At 45.5% G+C, this 17,470-nt stretch overlaps 2 protein-coding genes across 5 annotated transcripts in view; one reads left to right on the forward strand and one right to left on the reverse strand.

Moving 5' to 3' along the window:
- The window catches only part of LPIN2 (lipin 2), a 95,119-nt gene extending 81,853 nt beyond the window's left edge, over positions 1–13,266 (forward strand). For all 3 annotated transcript variants that reach the window (XM_037060709.1, XM_037060708.1, XM_037060707.1), the window contains exons 9-20: positions 601–788; positions 2,504–2,597; positions 3,015–3,084; positions 3,832–3,921; positions 4,648–4,730; positions 5,672–5,816; positions 6,688–6,836; positions 7,377–7,463; positions 8,371–8,523; positions 8,915–9,029; positions 9,727–9,830; positions 10,164–13,266. In XM_037060709.1, the coding sequence (XP_036916604.1) occupies positions 601–788; positions 2,504–2,597; positions 3,015–3,084; positions 3,832–3,921; positions 4,648–4,730; positions 5,672–5,816; positions 6,688–6,836; positions 7,377–7,463; positions 8,371–8,523; positions 8,915–9,029; positions 9,727–9,830; positions 10,164–10,308 (1,423 nt within the window). In that variant the 3' untranslated portion in view covers positions 10,309–13,266. The remainder of the gene's footprint in view (positions 1–600; positions 789–2,503; positions 2,598–3,014; positions 3,085–3,831; positions 3,922–4,647; positions 4,731–5,671; positions 5,817–6,687; positions 6,837–7,376; positions 7,464–8,370; positions 8,524–8,914; positions 9,030–9,726; positions 9,831–10,163) is intronic.
- A 2,540-nt stretch (positions 13,267–15,806) lies between these two features.
- Positions 15,807–17,470, reverse strand: part of EMILIN2 (elastin microfibril interfacer 2) — a 56,200-nt gene continuing 54,536 nt past the window's right edge. For both annotated transcript variants that reach the window (XM_037060706.1, XM_037060705.1), the window contains exon 8: positions 15,807–16,968. In XM_037060706.1, coding sequence (XP_036916601.1) covers positions 16,631–16,968 — 338 coding nt within the window. In that variant the 3' untranslated portion in view covers positions 15,807–16,630. The remainder of the gene's footprint in view (positions 16,969–17,470) is intronic.

Consider the following 17,470-nt stretch of genomic DNA (forward strand, 5'->3'; position numbering starts at 1 on the left):
ATTTATTTCTGGCCCTTACTCTAACAGTCCATTTTGAGTTTATTTCAATACATTTCCTCCTGAGAATTTTCTCTTACATAGTATCTGTGTTTTATTTTGTGGAGTAACAGATGAATTTAGAAAAGCCTTGTTTTAAAAAATAATACAGCCTTTGACTATGGTAGTTTTCTATAGGATATGTATAGTACACAGCATTTTCTAGGAAGTTAGGATGAAAGGTTTCCAAAATCAGATTTTTCTTAATTACCCTGTCATTTTCATCACAGAAATATAAATAAATGCTTAAAACTCTTTTCCTCCTTTAATTAGGATCAGAAAGGTTGTGGTTGAAATGTTTGTATTATTGTGAATAACTTAGAGCAAGTTCTGTGACATTTACTGTATTCACGGTTAATTCCTTAGTGGTGCTGGTAGGTTATTTTCAATTTCATTATGACGTGATTCAGCTATGAGAAAAGCTGTGTCTGATTATAGATCAGTCTGTTGCTTTTTAAAGGGGATTGGTTATTTGGTTTAAGCCCTCAGAGAACCATGTAGTCAGCTAGGAATACAAGAAGTTGTAATAAAGCAGATCCTTTTCTCCCTGTCCCCTGCCTGCAGTGAATCAGATCCTGGCTCCAGGCAGTGGCCCGAGTCTGACACGCTCTCTGGCTCCCAGTCCCCACAGTCCGTGGGAAGTGCAGCTGCTGATAGTGGCACTGAGTGCCTCTCGGATTCTGCCATGGACTTGCCCGACGTCACCCTCTCCCTCTGTGGGGGCCTCAGTGAGAATGGAGAAATTTCTAAAGGTACGCTGGGCCATCATGCTGTATCTTCACTTTGAAAAAAAGCAGCCTGGTCATCCTTTGATTGAAAACCTGCCGTTGAGCCATTTCAGGAATTAAATTCTTTAATGATCTTGAGCAGGTAACAGGTATCTCTTTTTAATGTAAGACCTTTAGCCCCTCACTTAAAACCCCTCATATGGGATTACATTTCACATAAATGGCTTAGGCGAGGAAGTGTGCCTTGAAGGCTCTCACTTCACATTAGGAGAGTGAGAGGTCTTGCTTGGGCTGCCCTGTTTGCTGAGCAGCCGGGGTCAGCTTGGGCCGAGTCAGTTTTCTCATCTATAAAGTTGTTGAAATATCTGTGGGACTGAGGCCCATCTTCCCTCCTGGAAAGCACTGAGCCTTGAATATGAACGCAGGGTTTTACGCTGTCAAAAATCGATTGTTCACTGAGTAGATAAATGGTGGCCGGTGGCCTTTGATTTTCCTCTGAGGAAAGATTTTCTTTCCATGACTAGCATCATCTTTTGTCTTCCATTATCCTCAGTGAATCTGAAGGCCTGTATGTGGCAGACTGGGTGTACCTGAGCCTAAACTGTGTAGCCTAAATATATTTTTTTTAGAGTGCTCAGTATACCTCTTTTTTTCCCCATCTCTTAATTCCATTCATTTTTTATTTCTTGCAAGAAATTAAGAGTGTGTTATGGCCAGTGGTTTTTTCCAGGAACAAAATTAAATAGGTCACATTGTTGTAATCCTCATAAGCCTTCCCTGAAAAAAATATAAGGAGTGGGGAATGGAAAATTCACAATTTATCTAAACTATAAAATTTACACTGTGTAAAAGGCAGATTTTGTTTTCAGAGCAGGCAGAAATGGCAGGTAAAAGTAAGTAATATACAAATTACCAGGAGGAAAATTTCTGTTAGCATAGATCAGCTACAGTGCAGGTTTAAGAACAGGGTACAAAAATTTATGCAAAAACCTCATTCATTCTGCAGGAACTTGGGATTTATTTCTTGACAGACCCAAAGCCAAATTTTGATGTGTGCTTTTTTCTCCAAGCAGTGTAAAATGTTTTGGGTTTTTTTTGTCTAATGTAGCATGTACTTCAATCTGTAAGACCCCCATCAAGATTCCTCAGTTATGCAGTTGCCTACCCAGTAAAGAGTTTGTCTTTTTAATAAGAATGAAACTTTCAATTTTCATTAGTTGTAGAGTGTGTTTCTGTGTGTGTCTGTGTGTTTCCCTCTCTGTCTGGCCATACCTGTAAATTTATTTTTCTAAGTCTCTGGCGTATCATGTTTCTCCTGTTTTTTAATTTTTACCTGGGGGAGGAGTGGTAGAAGAGGGAAAGGATAGAAGTATTCTTTCTTTCTCTTTTTAAGATTTTATTTATTTATCTCTAGAGGGGAAGGGAAGGAGAGAGGGAGAGAAATATCAATGTATGGTTGCCTCTTGTGAGTCCCCTGCTGGGAACTGGCCTGCAACCCAGGCATGTGCCCTGACTGGGAATCGAACTGCGGTGGTCTGGTTCACAGGCCCGCGCTCAGTCCACTGAGCTACACCAGCCAGGGCAGAAGTATTCTTTCTTGTCTTGGGGGAAAACTTCATTTATTTTATTTTAAGGGCTTTTTTAAAGGAAATATTTTATGTTCTAGCCTTTTTAATACAGAGAGTATTATGAAAATCTCACTTGGGAATTTATATAATTATTATTATTTTATATTGCAGAAAAATTCATGGAGCATATCATTACTTACCATGAATTTGCAGAAAACCCTGGACTTATAGACAATCCTAACCTTGTAATACGGATATATAACCGGTAAATATTCTTGCTTTTGCAGTTGTTAAATACTCTTGCAGGGCTTTTTTCCAAGTGCTCTTTTTAACTATTACACAGTTTTTCTTGCTACAGAATATGTCATTTTGTATAAATGAGCTAATGGTCAATAAGTTCACAATGAAGCTTCAGCTTCATTTTTAAGTGAGGTATTGAAATGTTATTCTGTTTGGTAGATTTTTCTTCTTCTCTGTTCAGAGAAGTTTGACTATAAGCAAAGACTATTTATGTGACAAAAAAAGAGTAGCTGATCATCTTTTTACTGAAAAGAATAAGAAATTTTATGTTATTTCTTTTTCTCCTCCCTTCTTCATACCTCTTTTTTCCCTCCCTCCCTACCCCATTCTCCCTCATTCCTCATTCTGTGTAATGATTTTACACAATTTTTGTTTCTGACAGTTACTATAACTGGGCTTTGGCTGCTCCCATGATCCTTAGCTTGCAAGTGTTCCAGAAGAGTTTGCCTAAGGTGGGGTAATCTGACATTTGTTGCCTTTTCAAAGGTATCTATAGCATATAGTACTTAGAAAAATCTATATGTGCATGTTTTTGAACTGGGTACTCTTCAAAGTTTTATTTAATACTATAAATGATTCAAAGAGTTCTATGAGCTCACTCAAATGGTCTTATGCCCAAAATCTAGGAAATTAGCTGGGCTGTCACGTTAGTCATTTTTACTAGTTTCTGAGTGTGTGTAAAAGTTGAGAGATTTTACTAATTGTTAAATGTAGAATGAATGAAAAAAATTTCCTTTCATGAATATGGAAAAAACCAGGAAGAAAAGGGTGATGTTGCTACCAGAAGCATAACATCAGTGTGTTTAGTCAAATTGTAGCTAATAAACTTAATTTTGTAGACCTGAAGGTTGCTTTGCATCTGTCCTGCAAGAAGACATCATTGGCCTACCTGGTCCTTAGAACTCAGGAGAGCCACAGCCACATTTTCCCAGCATAGAGACATGAGAGCAGCCCACCTGTCAGCTCCTGTGTAGTCGGACCACTGGGTCTCATACCACAGATCTGCCAGGAAGCCAGGCTGCCCAGGAAAGAGGGCACTGTTCATCTCTCACGTGTTAAAAACTCGAGAGTGTGGGGGGTATGGAGATCATGGCTCATACTTCATGATAAAGCACTGTTCTGTAGGCCAGTGGTAGAAGGTAGTCAGATACTTTGTGACAGACAGATTGCCAGACTGACCCCAAGTTGATTGTTTCTAGGCCACAGTCGAGTCCTGGGTCAAAGATAAGATGCCAAAGAAATCCGGTCGCTGGTGGTTTTGGCGTAAAAGAGAAAGCATGACCAAACAGGTAACTAACTTGGGGGTATCTTTCCATGAGGCAAAAAGAAGTGAATCTTCTATTTATTAAAAAAACTCTTTGCCAAGCCTCCCAAAAAGTCCATTTGGGCTATATAACACTCTTTTACTATAATAGTCACCAATTTCAAACAGTTGCTATGTGCAGGTACCAACCTAGTTACTTTACATATATTACCCCTTTTCCTTTACAATAGCCAAAAAGTATAAGATGTTTGAGTTCCCATTGTGTACAGGTAAGGAAACCGGGGCATGAAGAGGTGAAGTGCTTTGACTGGTAAGGGACGGAGCTAGGTTTGACCTTGAGTTCAGCTCTAATACCTATGTTCTTTCCACTTGGCTGCAGTACCTTCCAGATGGAGCAAGAGCTTGTTACCCTCCTGCACAGGAGACTGTGACATCAGTCACTTCTGTAATCCTGGTGTTTCTGCTGTGGACCTAATGAATGTGGACCACTTGTGTTATAGTTTGTGACTCGAAATGGTGGTCTTTTAAATTTTTTCCTTTGGGCTTTGTAGTGACAGCTTTTGTGTAGCAATATGTGACTTCTGTCTCAGGTTTCTGTCCTTTGGCTCAAACTAGGGAAAGTCTGTTTCTTGAGCATTTTAAAGCTGTGGATTCAGAAAGCAGTTTTGTTCATTCCTGGCAAGGACCATTAATGAGTCTTCATCAGTAAGAGGCAAAGCTGCACTTTACCACTATTATCTTGCTTTTTTAGCTGCCGGAGGCTAAGGAAGGGAAATCTGAGGTGCCGCCCACCAGTGACCTTCCATCAAGTACAAAGGAGCCAGCCAGTGGCAGGTGGGCATCCTGTTCTTCCTCCAAGCTCACAGCATTTAAGCCACTCCTGCTTTTGTCATTGCATTCAAGTTGATTTTGGCAGTTCTGTTTAATTCTTAGTCAGAAATATCTTTCTCCCATAGTCATACATGAATAAGTGGCTTGTTTGTACCACTCAGGTAGGAAATAACTTCTGCTTTTCTAAAGAATACTTATTTTGAAGAGTAAATATATATATTACTGCTCCTCCCATCACGGAGCCATGGAATCAGATGCCTGTGGAATAAATGTAGGCCTTTGGGAAGGGGGAGCATTCAGGAGCCCTAAGATCCACTGTCCTTGGTGGCCTTGCTCCCTGACTTCCTAGAAGACACAAAGGGGAAGACAATGAAGAGAATCTCTCTGACTCATCCGTGGAAGAAGTAGCACCCTTTGGACATTCGGTTGGCTGGCCCTTAGAGGAAGGGCCGCCGCGTACCCTGTCTCTCTGCCCGTGTGTGCTTTCCCCAGTCCCGTCTTTCCTCCGCCCTCTCCTTTTCAGTTGAGTAGTCCATGTGACAGTAGACTCTTCCTGCTCTTTTCCCTCTTCTCTTAACCAGAGTGTAGAAAATCTTTCTTGTTAGTTTTTTAAACAAACAGGAGCAATTATCTTTTCTTTTTCTTACCTTTTGAAATGTACACATCTCCTTCAACAACTAGCACTCATTGGTCGTAGCAGAAAACGTCCCGTCGTAGCCAGAAAGTAACCCCTCACCAATCCTGAGAGGGAGGGGGACGGCGGCATTGCCCCTTCACGAAGGGAACATTCAGACAGGGAAGCAGGATGTGGGAGAGCCGCAGAGGGAAAAACTGTTCCCATTTCTAGAGTGGAATGAGGTTCTCTTTCTTCCCTTAATCCTAAAATGCAAAGCTCGTATCAGACAGCTTACTGCCTTTTCAGTGACTGGGTTGATGTTGAATAGGCCGGCAGAGGATGACTCGTCCAGTGATGAAGGGTCCCAGGAGATTGAGGAGTCGATCAAGATGGACCCCATCCCTATGGAGCCCCCGATCCACAGCAGCACAACCTCTTACAAGAAGTCTCTCCGCCTCTCCTCAGACCAGATCGTGAGTAGTGTGTGTTCACGTGGGTCTAGTCAGGTTAGCTTAGTAACGGTGTACATTGGCTGCCTCCTTTGTCCACTCGATCCCAAGCTTTACACACACAGCACGGTGGTAATACAAACGCTCACATAAATGTGCACCTCTGGGGACCACCAGGATCATCTGGGGAACCTAGTACATAACTTCCTCCACTGCCCCTAACCTCCCACCTCAGTTTCCGGGATTGAGCTGAGGAATCTGTATTTTTAACTTGCTTCCCCACGATTCTTACACAGCTAGCTCATCACTGGGTCGCACACTGTCTCTTGAGAGCCGCAGTAACAGAGAAATAATGTTTTCTTATTTAGACACAATTTCCTCTTTCCTGTTTGTTTTCACTCCCTGGCTTTTCACCTGTTTTCATTGTGAAATGGTTTTGCTATGTCCCCAGTTTTAGGTATGCGGAGGAGCAGAGAGGTTTTTTGCTTGGGGGATCAGAAAAGTGTCTTGGAACCCCAAAGTTGTTCAGGCAGCGGCTCCCTAGGCCGAGCCCAGTCAGCAAGCCGCGTGCGCAGCCCTGGGCCAGGCCTGTGGTAGCGTGGCCAACACCCTTGTGTTTTTTAAACATTCAGACTCTTTTCCAAACTGTGTTTCCAGCTAATGTTTTTATATTTCAGTTATTATATTAATGTATTTCTTCTCATTATTCATACACACATACATATGTTTATACATTTTGGAGATTATGTTCCTTTTCACTTCACATTATGTTTTAGGCAATCTTTCAGTGACTACATATTATTGGAAAATGTAACTTTTGATTGTTGCATGTAATTCCATCAATTTTTAAAATTTTGCCCTTAATGGTTTTTTTATTCTTCTACTTTTTATAAAGGCAAAACTGAAGCTTCAGGATGGTCCAAATGATGTTGTGTTTAGTATTACAACCCAGTATCAAGGTACCTGCCGCTGTGCAGGGACCATTTACTTATGGAACTGGAATGACAAGATCATCATTTCTGATATAGATGGAACAATAACCAAGTAAGCAGGAGCTCCTGGGTGGCAGGGAGAGGAAGCTCAGACGAGTGTGCAGTCGGGGAGGGGAGGAGAGTTCCCTCAGCAGGCACCCCGCCCTCGGCCATCGTCGGGAGTGCTGTGTAAACTGTATACACTGAGGTATTCTGAGTGCAGTCCACACAGGGTCATTTTGTGGATGGAGAAGATAGGTGGAGCCATGCAAATGTAATGTTGAAAATAACTTTTGGAAAGATTTAATTATTTGGTCTCCAACTATTGGCATTAAAAAAAAACCAAGAAACTGTCGATATTCAGGAGGAGAATAAAAGGGCGTGCAGTTGTAAATTATCTCTGAAAATGAACAGCCGGCTCTCATGTCTGATTCTGCTTTCAGAGTCCTCTTGCTGGGTGTATTTGCAGGAGACTGCCTCGCTGCAAACTGCCCTGTAGATTGTCCTCCCCTCCACCCAGTGTTTTTCAGCAGCTGGTGTATAACTAAAAAGGAAAACATTTGGGTGTTAAGTACTTGATTCCTAATACCTTTTCCTACTTCTACCCTCCCAGGTCTGATGCCTTGGGACAGATTCTTCCGCAGCTAGGTAAAGACTGGACTCATCAGGGTATTGCAAAGCTCTACCACGCCATCAACGAGTAGGTCTCCTCTCCCACCTGCTAACGCACTCTAGTGAACCGGAATTTTGCTTTGATTGAGATCTATCCAAAAATAGCAGTCATGTGTCTCATGGTCCAGCTATTCCCATTCTTCTTTCCCACTCCTTTCCTAACGCCTCACGCAAAGAAAAGTGTCAGCCAATACACATCACCTCTTTCTCTCAGTGCTATGAATTTTAGGCACTACCCACATTTGTAGTTGACCTATAATTGGGATTTTAGCTGTAACTTGACAAGAGCCATTTTTTATTTTTGCTTTATGAATTGGATACTTGCGGGTACTTAGGTACTTTTAAACGGGTATTTCTTTGAGGAGGTAATGCATGCATGCACGGGGGAAACGTTTCGCCCATGGGGTCTTCTGTGCTAGTGCAGCGGAGAGCACAGTGCCATGGCCTTTGTGGGACCCTAATACATATGAGTGAAACTGATTTGAAAAATTACAGTGTCTTAAACATTAGTTGAAAATACCTTAATATGAAAATAATGTCAGTTACCCAGATAAAATTTTGCTCCTTGGTTTACAGAATGGCATGTTTTCTGCAAATTCTCTTTATAAATAAGATCTTTTGTATCTTTCCTCTATAACAGACAGTTTAAAGATAGTCCAGGATTTTTGTCTGTTCTGTAAGCTGCCTTTCATGGACTAGATGCTGAAGATACATTAAATCATAAATTTAGCATAATCCCTAGTTGCATAATTTTTCCCCATGGCTTTTTCTATGGAGAAGTGAAATCTTTATAATGCTATTTTCCTGCTAAATTCAAGAATTTGATTTTCACAGTAAATGAGACAATCTTTACTTGGATCTTTCATAAGAAAAGTGCTTTTTTTTTCACCTTCAGCCAAAGTACGGTGAGCTAAATAGGACACATTCTCTTTCAGGAATGGCTACAAGTTTCTATACTGCTCTGCTCGTGCCATTGGCATGGCCGACATGACCCGTGGTTACCTGCACTGGGTCAATGACAAGGGCACAATCTTGCCCCGAGGCCCTTTGATGCTGTCGCCCAGCAGCTTATTCTCCGCCTTCCACAGGTACCTTTCAGCAGGCAGCCCTCCTGAGTGCCTGGGCCGGGTCGCTGTGCCCTGGATGGACTGTGTGTGAGGCTGGGTGTCAGGCTCATTGGAAGGGTTCACATCTGTTTCAAGGCTTCTTTCTCATGTCTTTGGCTCCCCCATAAAATTCTAAATCACAGCTTACCTGGTCTGTGTCAAGTGTGGTCAAAGAAAGTCAAGTGCTAGGAGTGGTTATTTTCTCTTCCCCAAACCCCATCAGGTTTACTGGGAGAAAAGGATAGATACTAGTTACTAAGGATTTTACAAATTGGGTGGTTGTGAGCACTAAAATTTCTCAGGACTATATGCATCAGGGAGAACTGCCATTTTGCATTTAGTGACTGTATTTGATTCTTTCCCTCCCCCCTAGGGAAGTGATAGAAAAGAAACCAGAGAAATTCAAAATTGAATGTCTAAATGATATCAAGAACCTGTTTGCCCCCGGCAAGCAGCCCTTCTATGCTGCCTTTGGGAACCGTCCAAATGTAAGTGTCCTTCAGGCCACACATTCTGATGTGGTGGATAAAATTGAGAGGAATGTAACACTTTTAGGATGTAGCTATGTCATGATTCTCAAGGGAATTTTATAGGCAAAATAAATGCATGTTCTGCTAAACAGGTTTTCACTTTATCTATTCCAGATTTCTTACAGTAATTAGGGATATCCTGTTGATGGAGCTCTGCCCCCAGAATCTCGTATGATGAAGGGCCCTTTCTCTTTGTTTCTCTGTCTTCAATTCCTGTTTCCTCAGGTGGTTCTGATTCATCTTCCGAGTGGTCCCAAGTCGTGCCCTTGAATCAGCCCCAGAACCACAGCAGGATTCTCACCCTTAGTTAACACTTCTCTGACCTGCCTCCCCTTGGAGGGGCCCTCAGATGCCAGGCATGCAAAAGGGGCTGCCTGCTCGCCTCTGGCAGGCTGTGGGACCCCTCGCTCTGGGGTGCCCCCAGCATCTCCTTGGTGCTCATGTGCCCTGCATCCCCCAGCAGTCTGAGTTTGGCTCCACTTTTTGTTTGGGTTTGTGTAAAGCTCAGTTGCAGTGGCGAGCTCCACGGTGCCTGGCTCTGCGTGTTTTCCATCGATAGTCTTCTGTTTGTGCAGTTGCGGCTCACAAGGGACTGGAGGAGCAGCTCCTGATTTCTTCTCCCTCTAATCTCCCTGGTTGATGTTTTCTTCTCTAGGATGTCTATGCTTACATACAAGTTGGAGTTCCAGACTGCAGAATATTCACCGTGAACCCCAAGGGTGAATTAATACAAGAAAGGACCAAAGGAAACAAGTCATCGTAAGTATATTTCCATTTTCGGTCTAGTGCCCTGCAGCCAGGGTGACAATGGGGACAGACTGGTACTAAAGATCAGGCCTCGCTCAAAGTATCAGAACTAAACCTGCCTGTGGAGGCTTTCCTCTTTGCCTGGGTATTTTCTCCTCCGTTTATGGGATCACTGGTTCTCCTAGACTTGGAAGAGGAAGTCTGCCTGGGAAGGAAGGAAGACCTGTCTCTGATTCTACCCATCTGAGGAATCTGAATAACTAGCTTCACAACCTACAGTCTTGTGCCCTTAGATCAACCTCACAGTAACCGTTTGTGCTTTTCTTCCCTGCTCCCTTCTCCCAGGTATCACAGACTGAGTGAACTTGTGGAGCACGTGTTCCCTCTTCTCAATAAGGAACAGAATTCTGCCTTTCCATGCCCAGAGTTCAGCTCCTTCTGCTACTGGCGAGATCCAATCCCCAAAGTGGACCTGGATGACCTGGCCTGAGGCAGCTCCTCCCGGAGGTCCTCAGTCTCTCACCTTGCAGCTAGGGAAGGTGAGCGGCACTTCTGCTGGACAGAGGACACTGGGCTCCTGTCCTAGCCTCAGGCACGTGGCAAGACTGGTGTTGACAGCTAGGCAACATCAGGGACAAGGAGAGCTCCTGGAGCAGGAACTGCCGTCTCCTTCACCCTTCCAGCTTGGTGTGGTTGCAGCTCAGTGCCTCAGCAGGAGAAGTGAGGGGAGTTCCGACCTGAGGTTGGAGGACTGAGCTTCTATCACCAGCTGGTTCTCTCACATGTACTGTCAGGTTGTGTGCTGGGTGTTCCTTCAATTGCATAATTTAAAAGGAAAAAGAAACTAAGAGTGGGCCAAAATATTGCACAAAGTAAAGTGTTATAATTTCCACTGGGCAGTTCACAGTGTTTCTCTCTAAAACCAGGGCTTTATGAAGGGATCTGGGTCCACTGAACTGCTTTGGGTCCCGTTAATGATGTTGATTCAAACTGCCTGCTCACTTTTTCTCTCTGGGTTCCTCCTTCCCTGCTACTCCGAAACAGGGTGGTTGCTGGGCCAGTAGCCCAGGGCCATTCATCACACCCTGCAGATGTGGGCTCCTGGGGAGGAGAAGCCCCTTAGATCATCGCCTCTATCTTGAACCTAGCCAGAGGAAACAGTTTTGAGAGATATATTTGATGTCTGTATGAACAGGACTAACAACAGTGGGAGTAGGTTAGACAGCAGAGGAGAGCTCTGGCTTCAGGAGGGCCTTGGAGACGCAGCTGAGCACTTGGCTCCTGGGAAGGGTCCTTTCCACTGCTGGACCCTCGGTTTCTCAGCCTGGTTGTAGTGAGCTCGTGCCAGAGTCTGAACAGACGGCACCAGGAAAGGCTTCTGTCCCGCAGGCTGAGAGAACCCTGAGAGGTGAGGTTGGGTGTTGACAGTCAAGTCGGTACTACAGTCTAAAGAACTGTTAGGAGGCTTTCAGGGGGCCGGAAGTGACCGCAGGCCTCTGGGTGAGACGGCATCAAGCCGAGTTCCAGAGCAGAGTGGGCGCTGCAGGTACAGGCACCGCCCGCTCAGGATGGTTTTTATTTCCACATGCTTCCCCTGCGCTTGTGCTGGGGCTCTCTTTGTTTTAGTTTTCTCCACCCCCAAAATGCTAATGTAAAAATGGGCAAATGGGGGTGGTTATTTGTCCAGATTGGAGATATGAAAGTCCCTGATGTAGCTCAGCTATTTCTCCTGATGCGGTTGGATGCGGAAGCTGATGAAGGCCCTTCAGTGCTCTTCTCGGGGGCAGAACCTGAAGGCACACCCTTGCTCCAGTGCGGACCTTCCCACCTTAAATAGGTCAGGGTCTAATTGTTTAATGAATTTACTTATGTACAGTAGGTTAGGGAAACTAGGTTATGTTTGTATGAAGTTCTGCCCAGTTACTGAATTAAATTCCCAGTAGAATGAATGGCCATGCAGTTACTTGATCTTATAGATGCCATCAGTGTGTCCTCAACTGTGTTTGCTTTAGAAGAACATAAGCTTTATGTACTTAATCTGAACCTAGTTGGGCCTCCTTGGACATGTGCAGTATGAAAACTCTTAATGTCCACCATCTGTAGTCCTTTTTAGGTTGTCCTTTAGAGAGTTTTTGACTAGACAGTTTCTTTTTCTCTGGACATGTGGGCCTTCTTAGAGGGTTCAACCTGGGAGCCTGGGTCTCCCAGCCCTCTGCTGAGGGCAGCCGGTTCCTTTGTCCCGTTGTCCATAAGCACAACTTTGTCACTTCACTGCAGATTGATCCAGTGGGTACTACACTAATTGATGAGTCTTTTTCCTTATTTAAAGGAGCCCCTTTTGCTGAAAAGTAGGTGATTACTATTGCTATAGTGTTATGAAGTATTAGGTTTGTGCTGAAAACCCATTGCCATTTGGTACAAATGACATGTTCTTTCTGTGAAAGAGAGATGCCCTTGAGTGTGTTTGTACACAGACTTTTATGATGGTGAGTGAGTGAAGAAGCGTGAGCCTTGCGCTGCTTTAGTGATGGGTGGTATCCTGGGTAGACCGCAGGCACAGTGGGCTCTTCTGAGTCATTCTCTCGGTTGTTTCACTGGTGAAGTGGCCACGGGTTGGCCCCTTTCCTTCTTTCCAGCTCAGCCTGACTTTAGCATCTGCCTAGATGTGCGTGCTAAGGCTCATGTAGCCGTGGCATCACCATCTGTATCCTCTCCGGCATTAGGAAGTACACATGTGGGCCTGCAGCGGGCCGTGCCGCTGTGTGCGTGTGAGTCCCGTGTTTGCTGTGCTGAAACACGTCTGCATGCTTTTCAACTGGAAAAACAAAAAACTTAACTACTGTGATGTCCTGAAAGGAAAGCTGCTAACAGTCACGGGAGAACAGCCGAAGAACGACAGCCAGTAGCCAACTGGAAGGACAATACTTCTTGCCCGTAAGACCACACACGGCCCTTCCACAGTGTTCTTGAAAGTGCAGGCAGGACCTCTGACAGATAAAGAAGAAGTCAACTCTTTCTCTTTTCGTAACTTGGTGAAAGCAGACATTTCCAGGGAATTTTAACATCTTTTCAGTATCATCATATTTACGCTACGAAGTCTTATTTTCCCATTTTAGAGCATGCTGCGTTGAATGAAAGTAGCTAAAAATTGAGGTCTTGGTTCAAGTAAGTGCTCTTTCCAGGTGAAGACTGTGTTTTGGTTCAAATGTAGGAAAGGGAAGGGAAACTTCGTTCTTTTGATTTAATAATTACACTCTATGATAAAATTTTGGTTTTTAGATGGCAGTGCCACCAATAAGTTTCAAATTGTCATAAATTAATTGTAAACATCAGTCTAGTACTCATAGTTATGGCAAAGACCATTGTCCTAAGATAAATGGTTCATATTTTGGTTCAGTGTTTGATGTTTAAAACAGAATGTTACAACAATAAACAAACATAAGCTGAATGCATTTGACTCTTTCCTTCAGAGGATATTTAAACCCTCTTCTCTGTACTCTTGCCAGAAAATGTTAATTTCCATAAATTAGCATTTTGATCTTTGCTGACACTTAAATATGTCTACGGAAAGGACTTCTCTTTGGTGCTTATTTTTATAAAACCTGACTCCACAAGTGAGGCTACAGCCTCAGGGACTAACCTCTTCCTTTGTAGGTTATGCCAGGGAGTGATTCATCCATGTGTGTGATTTCTGGGGTGTTCTCACTGGGGTCCTCTAGGGTGTTTCCGTCCCACTCCTCAGCCATGCCAGGGTCCCCGAGGGCCCTGCTCACAGCCATCCCACCTTTTCCTAAACCTTCCTTGACGTGAGCACTACTTAGCAATCCTGATGTTTTCATCAGCTCAGGAGAGTCAAAGTGAACTCAGATAAAAAAACCACATCCCACATATTTAAATGAGCATCTTTTTATCCCCTTGGATCACTGGGCCCTGCCAGATGCAGCATATGCTGAACATGGTGAATCCCTAAGGTCCTCCTTGAGAGTGTGCCTTCAAGTATGGAGAGCTCTCATTCCATGCTTTGCCATGCCATGCCTGGGTGAGGGGTCAGGGGAGAGGGAACCGGGGCTCTTGGGTGGGGGGTGTACTTTGGGCAAGAGAGAAGAAGGACTCAGACAGGGAGGTTGGTTATAAAGAAAATGGCTTTTACCCCAAATGGCTCCACGCACTTCAGGGAAGAGCAGCAAGGCTCCATCCCTGCGCTCAGATGGCCTGTCTCAACTTCCTTCTGCTGCACTCTGCACCCCTTGGAGTTTGCGTGTATTCTTCTCTTTACTTCCCTTTGATACGACAGTATGGGGAAGACACATATATATGCTTAGAAAGTGGATGTGGGTTCTATGCACAGGTACGTTTCAAATATACCGGCACAGTCTTTGGTGTCTCTCTGATCACAAATACCCTAATCCTTTCAAACTACAAGTGAGTTGTAAAAAACAGTTGGTCACTGAGAAAGCTACATCAATGTGCTAACATGGAAATAATTTCAAATGCAATTTGCATTGATTTGCATTCTTTATTGCTGGGATCATTCTAGGTGGTTTGTTTTTGTCCCCCCCCCCCCCCCCCTTCAATCGTTCTGTGTGGCCATTTGTGAAGTTGCATATGGGGAGGAAAAATGCCCCAGTCCTGTCTCTGCTTACCTTAAGAAGTACTCTGAGCTTTTCTCAACAACCACTTCTTCACTTCTGAAGCAGTACCCCTGTGCCTGATGAAGTCCGAGGGCTTGGTTCATACATCTCACTCACAGGCACATAGTTTAGCACTGTTGCTTTCCGGAAGGGCCTGCTCCGGGGCCCGGTAGTCTCCGGCTCGGGTGACCTGTGTTCTCTCAGCCTTTCCCTTTTGAAAGATGCTGTCTCCTAACTGGACCACGATTCGGCTCCCCTCTTATTTCATCTTGACCTGCTGTAATTAGACTTAGTCTGCTTTGCGTATCATGGATACACAAAGCTGAAATGCACCTCCTTTCACTGAATGAGTCAGAATGCACTGAGAGGGGAAGACCAAATGTTACTTGCTGCTCTGAACAGCCCTGCCTTTCCGACTATTGCACATTTATCCCCTTTGGCACTGGGTTAAGGTCTTTACAAGGGGTTGCGAGGGAGAGAGAGCAAAAGCGTGTGTGCGCCAACTGGGTTTTCCTGAATGTGCTCCATTTCACCAGGGTTTTGTCCATGAGTCATTTCTAGGAAGCCAGCGACACTCTAACAGCCACCTTAGCCAGTTCCTCAGCTGGAGAGATGGGATGAGATGCCACTCTCCCCCCGCACTCCTGGACAGAAGCCCAGACTGTAAAGTCCTGAAACAGCAAACCCTCAGGTTCTTGGCCACTTCTGCCTTGCCTGGGGGTGGGAGGTGAGGAGAAAGGCTCCTCTCTGCAGTGTCTGGGGGCCACTCCATAATCTCACTGGCAAGCAGCCCTGGAAACTGAAAGCAATTTTTACAGCATGAGAGGATTTGGTGGCTTGATTCAGGCCAAGGAAACTTGTCTATGGTCCACATCTTTCCTGGGGTTCTAGGGGGCTTGCCTCCCCTACTGGCATTTTGCCAACCAACAGATTTTACCAAGCTGATGCGTAGAGACCTGGAGCTAAAGTCTGGTGTGCCTAGAGGTTTCTGTGGCTGCTGGTGAGGGCGTGACATGCCTGGGCTTCCCGGGAACAGAGCGTGCTCTCCATGGGAAGATGCCTGCTTTTCTCGGATGATCTCAGCTTTCAGTGTGTGCTCAACTTCATGTTGGGCCTCTTGTTGCCTGGGAACCCTTGAGTTCTTACAGCCACATCTGCGTGATCTGGGCAGCGAGCAATCTCGTTAGCTCGGGCAGCTGCTAATTAGATGTGAATTCTCAGCGTCCCCTGGAGGAGACCCCCCCCATCCAGCTGCAGAGCTCATGTGGGTGCCTGGCCCTCCAAGCACATCTGGTCTGTCTTTACCAGCAAAAAAGAACAAAGTACACATTTTGGTTGATGAGGGGTAAGTTAAATGGTGGAGATGAATTTATTCAAGCTTACTTTCTATAGCCATCAAAAGTCAATTTCCCTTCTACAGTTTGCTTTTTAGCAACAATGCTCGATCCATAAGGAACCAGATTTCAGTGACTTGAAGTGTTTTAGTGGTTTTACATCTTTATTGACACTCCCTGTCTTTGCACTTAAATTGTACACGTCATTCAAGGAGCCCAACAAGCTACACAAACAGTCTCTCTCGGATCTCTTCACAGCTGGGCAGAGGCCCAGGTGAGCAGTGGTGAGCCAAACCTGGGACGGCCCAGACCATAGACTCCGGGTCTCTGGGTGGTGGCACGTGCCACTTCAGTGTTTAAACTTCAGCATGCAGCATAAATAAACACAAAGACATTTGGGGACGACTTGCTCTCTGGTAAAGACTGTAGCCACAGGTACCAGTTTTGGCCAGCCTGCTGCCTCAGACCTGCAGCCAGCAAGCAGCTCTCCACTTCTCGGTCAGCAGGACGTGATCCTATGGCCGAGGCCTACAGGGCAGCACCTTGGAGGCCAAGCTCAGGCCCCTTGGGGCGAAGGCAGAGATGGGAGTTGAGAAATGCAGGAGAGAACCTGGCTTATAGGTAGGGGCATGTCCAACTCTTCAGCAGGCCTGTGGGAGAGACAGAAGACGGTGGCCATGTGTTTCACTCCTTGCTGCCTGCTAGGATCTCTAAGGCGTGGCTTCCAAAGCCAGAGAGAGAGGTGGTGGGATGTCGACAGAAAACTAGACCAGTGCTCCAGTTACACAAAGTGAATATATTAAAGCTTTCCAGTTCTCACAACTCTCCCCTTACCTTTTCCCACTGCCTAGAGGTGGGAGAGGAAAGGGTATAAGAAAACCCCACTAAATGTGGAGTACATTTCGTCAAAGTCTGTGTGAGCCAACCTGCCCCCAGTAACCACGATGTTGACGCCATCCCCTGCCTTCAAGTGCACAACGAGGTGGAACGCTCCCGGGCCCCCGCAAGTGTGCAAGGCCCCGTGGGGCTGGTGATACTCCAGGAATTCTCGCCTGTAGCCTGCCGTGTGCAGCTGGGCCACACTGGCATTGGACACTGACAGGACAGCCTCCACGTACGCGTCCCTCTCAGGAGTAAGGGTGGCCGTGATCAGGTAGCGCCCATCGTATGGAGCTGTGAAGATCCCTGGGAGGAAGAAGGCAGACTCTTGTTCATGTGACACCATCACAGCCCTTTGCAGCAGGTATCAGTTAATTTTCGTGGGAGAGAGCCCGCCCACAATCACCCGATGACCCCCACCTTGGCGTGAACCACTCTGCCACTGACCCAGTCCTCATTGCGAGACCCCCTTGTCACATTCAGAAGAGGACAAGCATTGCAAACCCCCCAGCACTTGGTACAGTTAATATACCTCACCTACACTCAGAGCAGCCCTAGGAGAAACTAGTGCTGTGCACGGTGCAGAGAGAGCCATCTGGCCTTGTGGGAAGAGAGAGCTCAGTCCCTCTAACATCTCCAGCCACTGGATCCGCCAGCCTCTGCAGTGCCAGTTGCACTGGCCGCGTGGGCAAAGCTGCAGAGCTGAGGTCCCGCCCCTGCACTGCTCCCTACTCAGCGGAGATACAGTGGGGAGGCATCAGCCTCCCAGATCCTGGTGCCTCTTGGGGATTTTCTCCCCTGGAAGTAC

This window comes from Sturnira hondurensis, unplaced genomic scaffold (genome assembly GCF_014824575.4).
Source record: "Sturnira hondurensis isolate 20B ecotype Veracruz unplaced genomic scaffold, ASM1482457v3 Scaffold0012467, whole genome shotgun sequence".
In the NCBI taxonomy this organism is placed as follows: domain Eukaryota; kingdom Metazoa; phylum Chordata; class Mammalia; order Chiroptera; family Phyllostomidae; genus Sturnira; species Sturnira hondurensis.